The sequence below is a fragment of the Suricata suricatta genome, chromosome X (genome assembly GCF_006229205.1).
Source record: "Suricata suricatta isolate VVHF042 chromosome X, meerkat_22Aug2017_6uvM2_HiC, whole genome shotgun sequence".
NCBI lineage: Eukaryota > Metazoa > Chordata > Mammalia > Carnivora > Herpestidae > Suricata > Suricata suricatta.
In genome coordinates, this window is record NC_043717.1 from 51445017 (window position 1) to 51453372 (window position 8356).

At 36.9% G+C, this 8356-nt stretch overlaps 1 protein-coding gene across 1 annotated transcript in view; it reads right to left on the bottom strand.

The window, feature by feature from the left end:
* TEX11 (testis expressed 11) overlaps nt 1–8356 on the bottom strand; it is a 229182-nt gene that overhangs the window by 17610 nt on the left and 203216 nt on the right. Inside the window, exons 26-27 of the mRNA XM_029929661.1 lie at nt 7365–7473; nt 6341–6461 (exon numbers count right to left, since the gene is read on the bottom strand). Coding sequence (XP_029785521.1) covers nt 6341–6461; nt 7365–7473 — 230 coding nt within the window. The remainder of the gene's footprint in view (nt 1–6340; nt 6462–7364; nt 7474–8356) is intronic.

The following is an 8356-nucleotide window of genomic DNA, read 5'->3' on the forward strand; positions in this document are numbered from 1 at the left end:
AAGTCTAATTACATGAAATAGAAGTTGGGGTTTTGATTTTTTACTTTGCTTATCCATTTGGAGTGTCATTGTAACTACTGTATTGTAAATGATGGAAAATAATTGCATATGTTAAAAAAATAAATTGTGTTATATTAAAAAAATGAAATAAATAATTTAGAAAAACAACCAGAGCAATCCATTTTCTCTTAAAAATAATCTAGAATACCAACAAGTCATCCTTCCTGGTTTTTCATTGGCAGTAGCTTCTGAATACCACCTTGAGCTTTCCTTTGAACTGAATCCTAGTAAGAAGGAAGATGTGTGTCATGGTGGAAAGAGCCCTGGAACGAAGGTCAGATGACCGGAGTTCTAGTCTTGACTCTCATTCACTAACCATATGAACTTAGGCAAATTGGTAACTTGACTTTTTGGAAGGCAGCTATACTCACCACTATATGACCAAGGTGGTAACTTGACGTTTTTAAATCTTAAAAATTTCCTCATTGTCAAGGTTAATAATACAGCACTCTCTAATTCACAAAATTGCTGTGGGCGGAAAGTGGGGATTGTATGAAATAATGGAGACAAGAATGCTTTGTAAAATGTAAAGCATGATATTGTGAGATATGAGGTTTTATATCTGTCCAATAGCCATTTTGCTAAGTACGATGGCATTTGATAAAGTTATTTGCTCAATAAATAATGAATGAGTGCCTGGTCATAGAAAAGTCAAACAAGAGCAGAATTTTCTCTCAAGCATTTAAAACAAAGGAGATACACATTCAACTGAACAGGAAAAAGTAACATGTACTATATAAAGAGCCAAGCAGATCACTAAAATTATTATTACCAAATTATTACTCTGTACAAATTATTACTGTATATAGAATATTACTGTATAAATTATTACTCTGTATAAGAAAGTGTACTTTCCCATCATGTTTTAGGGGATAAGCAATAATGGATGTGACACTTGTCAAAAGAGTAGAAAAACATTAAGCTCTCTAGCAGGAAACCCAAGAGCCAGAGAGATGGAATAGTAAGATAGAACAAAAGTGGTACAAAAATGCTCACAGTAGTTTGGGCCTTATATAGAGACTATGGAAATGGATCAATTTGATTTTATAGTAAAATTTAATTTTAGTTTGTATTAGTTACTATGGCAAACACATCTGAAGGTCCAGATGAAGCTCATGGCTTAGAAACAGAATTTTCTCTTCTTCCCAAAAGAAAGTAAAAAAATATATATATGTGTATATATATATACACATCCAAAATGTTCAATGCCCAAGTTTTCTTAAAACTTAAATTTACACAGACCCATAACCAGTGAAGAACTCGAATCAGTTATCAAAAATCTCCCAACGAATAAAAGCCCAGGGCTGGGTGGATTCCCAGAGGAGTTCTACCAGACATTAAAAGCAGAGTTAACACATATCCTTCTCAAGTTTTTCCAAAAAATAGAAATGGAAGGAAGACTTCCAGACTTATTCTATGAAGCAAATATCACCTTGATTCCTAAACCAGACAGAGACTCAACGAAAAAAGAGAACTACAAGCAAATGTCCTTAATGAATACTGATGCAAAAATACTCAACAAGATACTAGCAAATCGAATTCAGCAGCACATAAAAAGAATTATCCGCCATGATCAAGTGGGATTCATTCCTGGGTTACAGGGCTGGTTCAATATTTGCAAATCAATCAATGATACACCACATTAACAAAAGAAAAGATAAAAACCGTATGGTCCTGTCGATAGATGCAGAAAAAGCATTTGACAAAATACAACATCCCTTCTTAATAAAAACCCTCAAAAAAGTCAGGATAGAAGGAACCCACTTAAACATTATAAAAGCCGTTTATGAAAAGCCCACAGCTAATATCATTCCCCAATGGGGAAACACTGAGAGCTTTCCTCCGTGAGATCAGGAACACGACAAGGGTGTCCACTCTCACCACTGCTGTTTAACATAGTGCAGGAAGTCCTAGCATCCGCAATCAGACAACAAAAGGAAATAAGAGGCATCAGAATTGGCAAAGATGAAGTCAAACTTTCACTTTTTGCAGACGACATGATACTCTACATGGAAAACCTGATCGACTCCATCAGAAGACTTCTAGAACTGATCCATGAATTCAGCAAAGTCCCAGGGTACAAAATCAAGGTACAGAAATCAGTTGCATTTTTATACACAAAAATAAAGCAACAGAAAGAGAAATCAAGAAACTGATCCCATTCACAATTGCATGAAAAACCATTAAATACCTAGGAATAAACCTAACCAAAGATGTAAAAGACCTGTATGATGAAAACTAATGAAAACTATGGAAAGCTTATGAAAGAAACTGAAGAAGACACAAAGAAATGGAAAAACATTCCATGCTCATGGATTGGAAGAATAAACATTGTTCAAATGTCATTACTGCCCAAAGCAATCTACACATGCAATGCCACCGCCATGAAAATTGCACCAGCATTCTTCTCAAAGCTAGAACAAAGTACCTTAAAATTCGTATGGAACCACAAAAAACCCCAAATAGCCAAAGTAATATTGAAGAAGAAAACCAAAATGGGAGGCATCACAATCCCAGACTTTAGCCTTTACTACAAAGCTGTCATCATCAAGACAGTATGGTATTGGCATAAAAACAGACACATAGACCAATGAAACAGAATTGAGAGCCCAGATCTGGACCCACAAGTATATGGCCAATTAATCTTTGACAAAGCAGGAAAGAATATCCAATGGAAAATGACAGCCTCTTTAGCAGGTGGTGCTGGGAGAGCTGGATAGCAACATGCAGAAGAATGAATCTAGACCACTTTCTTACACCATTCACAAAAACAAACTCAAAATAGAAGAAGAACCTGAACATGAGACAGGAAACCATCAAAACCCTAGAGGAGAAAGCAGGAAACAGCCTCCTTGACCTCAACTGCAGCAATTTCCTCCTTGACACATCCCCGAAGGCAAGGGAATCAAAAACAAACATGAACTATTGTGACCTCATCAAGATAAAAAGCTTCTGCACTGCAGAGGAAACAATCAAAAAAACTAACAGACAACCGACAGAATGGGAAAAGATAGTTGCAAATGGCATATCGGATAAAGGGTTAGTATCCAAAATCTACAAGGAACTCACCAAACCCCACACCCGAAAAACGAATAATCCAGTGAAGAAATGGGCAGAAAAATTGAACAGACACTTCTCCAAAGGGGACATCCAGATGGCCAACAGGCACATGAAACGATGCTCAGCGTCATTCAGCATCAGGGAAATACAAATCAAAACCACACTGAGATACCACCTCACACACATTTAGCCACCTCAGAGTGGCTAAAATGAACAAATTAAGAGACTACAGATGCTGGCGAGGATGTGCAGAAACGGGCACTCTCCTATACTGTTGGTGGGAATGTAAACTGGTACAGTGCCCTGGAAAACTGTGGAGGTTCCTCGAAAAACTATCAATAGAACTCCCCTATGACCCAGAAATAGCACTGCTGGTGATCTACCCAAGGGATACAGAAGTGATGATGCATAGGGGCACATGTACCCCAATGTTCATAGCAGCACTGTCAACCATAGCTAAATATGGAAGGAGCCTAAATGTCCATCAACTGACGAATGGATCAAGAAGATGTGGTTTATATATACAATGGAGAACTACATGGCAATGAGAAAGGATGAAATCTGGCCATTCGTAGCAAAATGGGTGGACCTTGAAGGTGTCATGCTAAGCGAAGTAAGTCAGGCAGAGAAGGACAGATGCCATATGTTGTCACTCATAGGTCTAACAAGAGAAACCTAACAGGAACATGGAAAAAGGAAAGGAGAGGGGGAAGAGTTGGGTAGAGGGAGGGAGGCAAAGCATGAGAGACCTTTGAATCCTGAGAACAAACTGAGGGCTGAAGAGGGAGGGGAAAGGTGTCGGGGCGTGATGGTCATGGAGAGGGGCATTTGTGGGGAAGAGCACTGGGTGTTATATGGAAACCAACTTGGTAATAAAGTATTAATAAAAAAAACTTAAATTCACACAGGCCATAATTACATAGCTCCAGGAGAATTCTAGGTTTTTGAAGTCGATGCTGGTTTGTACCAGGCTGTCACCCTACTACACTGTTCCACCATCTGCTATGGTTTGCAGATATTTTTATATGAAGAGGCAACTGAGCCTAACGTAGAGTCAGGATCCTCAGTTATTAACATAGACTCAAATAATGACTTTCTGTGACTTTAAGCAAGTTGTTTAAATTTCTTAATATTTTATAGCTCCCTTATAATAATACCACCTTACACGTGTATGAGCTGTTTATATAAGGTTTACAACGCATATTATTATTTCGATTGATCCTTAAAACCTCAGTGTGGGGAGTCAGAACAGGTATTATTTCCATTTTACAAATGAGAAAACTGAAGTCAAATATCAAAGGAAGGATATCCATATGGAAAAACAAACAAATAAAAGACCTTTACCTTACACGATAAACCAAACTTAAACCTCAAAATGGATCATACACCGGTATTTGAGAAATAAAAGTATAAAAAATTCTACAAGAAAACACAGGAGATAATCTTTGTAAACTTGAGACAGACAAAGATTTCTTATCATGGCCAAAATATGAACCATAAAAGAAATAACTGATAAATTAGACTTCAGAAAAACTTAGAACTTTTGCTTTTCAAATGATGTCATTAAGAAAATGAAAAGACAAGCCAAATATTGAGAGAAAACCTTTACAAACCATATGCTAAAAAAGGATTTACACCTAGAATATATAAATAACTCTTACAACTAAGAACTCAAATTTTAAAATGGAAAAAAAAATTTTAAATGGGAAAATAATCATAGGTCTTTTTCCAAAGAAGGTATATAAATGGTCAGTAAACGTATAAAAAATTATCAACACCATTAATCATCAAGGAAATGCAAGTCAAAACCACAACAAGCTGCCACTACACACCCATTAAAATGGCTATAACAAAGAAGATGGACATGGACAATAACAAGTGTTGATGAGGATGAGGAGAAATTAGAACCATCATACACTGCTGGTCGGAATGTAAAATAGTGCAACCACTTTGGAAAACAGATTGTACCTCCTCAAAAAGTTAAAACATGAAGTTACCATATGACCCAGAAATTCATGTATTCAAGAGAACTGAAAACATATGTCCACATAAAGACTTGCACACAAATGTCACAGCAGTATTATTCATAATAACTAAAAAGTGGAACCAATTCAAATGTCTACCAGCTATTGAGTGCAAAAAGAAAATGTTACATATCCCATTAAATAGAATATAATAATATTCTGTTTATTCAGCAACAGGAAGGATTAAAATACAGATACATGATACAACATGCATAAGCCTCAAAAATACTATTCTAAATTGAAAGAAGCCACACACAAGAAATCAAGTATTGCATGGTTTCATTCATATGAAGTGTCCAGAAAGAGAAAATCTACAGAGATAGAGAGCAGATCAGTGGTTGCCTGGGCTTGCAGGTAGGAACAGGGATTGACTGTAAATAGGTAAGAAGAAACTTTGTGTAATAGAAATATTCTATAATTGGATTGTAGGGACAGCTGCATAACTCTAAATTTACTATAATCACTGAATGGGACACATATAAAGGGTACATTTTGTGGTATGCAAATTACACCTCAATAAATAAAGCTAATTTAAAAATCATTGAATAAACCTGTGCTGAAAAGAAAAAATCAGCAGAGGAGGGACTAAAATGCAGGTCCTCAGTGTTCCTCTTTCTCTACTACCTGTCTCTGAGAAAGGGAAGGAATAACAATAAAGTTTTTCAAAGGCTTAGTATCCTCACAGGGGAAGTAATAATTCTCCCAGGTTTTGAAAATGCTAAATTATTTAAAATGCCAGATAGTAGTGCTATTTTCACTTAATCCATAGTATAGTTGTATCAGAAAATTTCTACTTTTAACTATTTACATTTCATAAACAAGGGATATTTTATAGTCTTTAAGTATATCATAATATGAATTTATTTACCCTAAAATTCATATCAGAAAGCATTATTCTATGTGATTTCTTTTAAAAAATTTTTTTAAATTTATTTTTGAAACAGAGAGAGACAGAGCTTGAGGTGGGGAGGGGCACAGAGAGAAGGAGACACAGAATCTGAAGCAGGCTCCAGGCTCTGGGCCGTCAGCAGAGAACCTGATGCAGGGCTCGAACCCAAGAACTGTGAGATCAGGACCTGAGCCAAAGTCAGACTCTTAACCGACTCAGCCACCCAGGCGCCCCTCTTTGTAATTTCTAACAACAGAAGACAGTTCTTTAAAATTAGCTGATAGCTTAATTTCACTGTTTGACTTACGGTGTGCCTAATAAAGCTTAGAGCATCTTCAAAATAACCCCAAATTTCTTCCAGGGGACAGAGTTCTGTACTTGGCACCCCATCTGGCGTTAAGAGGTTAATCAAGTTGTGCACACTTTTGCTGAAATCAAAAAGAGAAAATTCATCCCATAAGGAAATAAATCATTGGCTTCATGGCTAAGATAAGTAAAATCTGGATCTCATCCCAGACTACGAGCTTCAAAACACTTCTGTTCTTCCCTCATTTTTATCTGGCCTCCAACCTCAGAAGACAGATTTTTGAAGCTATAAAAGGGGCTGACCAACCCTCCTTTTTATTATGCCTATGGTTGTCTTTCACCTTTTTTTAGTTTCCTGCACTAAGGAGTTGAGGCTGTTTATTATATTTTATGAGCTGGTTCAATCTATAGGCACTTGAAAGCATCTCTTTATATCCTCAAATGGGCAAGGGAATTGGGATTTAACCTGGGAATAATTCCAGGAGAAATGTTTCTCATGTCTCAGAAAAGAAAGACTGTAATAAAGTTTTCCACAGAAAAATCACATAGTCTAATTTTCCCTGTCTAGACAAAGAAAACAAAATCTCTAATAAATAATATTTTGTATTATGATATATAGCACTTATTGGTCCTTAAAGAAAGGTGCTTAGGGAAAAAAAAACATCCAGGGCAAATATAGCAAAATGTTAATATTTGTTAAATTTGGGTGGTGGATACATTGCTGCTTGTTTTATTAATCTCTGAAAGATACTTAGTAATTTTATCATCTATATAGTCTCACAACAAAGAAACCAACTTTCTCCCTTTTTTTCTCTCCTGGGAAAACCAGATCCTGTGATGTAACTAAATTCTTGGTCTATAATACAACTCTAAATAGTGAGCTGCTCTTAGAGCTTTTTAGTACAAGAGTTTATAGGAGTGTCCCTGATCAACTTTTAAATTGGACCAGTTGAGTATAATTGATGACTTATAGCTCTTTTGGCTACCAAAAAGCATGAATTCAGTGTTGAGTTACATTTACTAACCTGTATTTCACAGCATCAATTGATTCTTTCTTTCTGTAGAGCAATAAAGCCTTATTCAAGGCCTTCAGAGCAATGGAAGGATAGTGTGCAGGCTTTTCCACTGCTAACACTATAGGAGGGAAAGAAAAAAGGTTGTGATCATAATCTCATCCATCACGGTTTTCATCCCAGGATACAACTTGATTTCTCGAATGAAACTAGCCTGAAACAGATTAACACAAACCAACCAACCGACAAAGAAACACAAAAATGAATCTAATGAGATGACGACTCTATGGTGGCTTTCAGAGAAAGTTTATAGTTTTGGGGCAGAGTAATATGCTAGGGTCGCCAGGGTTTCTTTTCTTCAGCAAATACCAAGAGAACCTACTGTTTCTGTGACCCTACATATAGTCATATAGGTAAAGCAATATACTGTCTTATGAACCAGAGCCAAGGAGGGGCACACCAAGATGGAAACAAAAAGCATATCAGTAAAAGGGCAATAATCAAAAACAGATTTATACAGGGTAGTGCTTTAGTCTGATACTATAAACAGGAATCACTTGACATGACAGTGAGTGTCAGAGATGATAAACTCTATAACTTCCAAATGCATTTACCAGGCCTCTGTAATTGTAGATCCATTATACAAGGAGAAGTGGTCACCATCACATGCCTACAAAGTACAGACTGCAGGCTCCATGTCTCTAGGAATTTTGTCTTGCAAGATAAGGAAAGGCAAGTGTGACCTTTGTGCCCTTGGGGCTATCGAATGCCTTTATCAACCACACATAGACTCCCAAGGAGGGTGAGAGAGGAAAAAGGGGAAATAATTGGGCTACTTTCTGCAGCATATTCCCATATAGACTCTGAGACCCAAAAGACTACTTATTTAGAGCCCAACCAGAAATTTGAGAGTGGTGAGGCGCCTGGGTGGCTCAGTTGGTTGATCAACCGACTTTGGCTCAGGTCATGATCTCGTAGTTCGTGGATTTGGCCCCCCCCCCCCC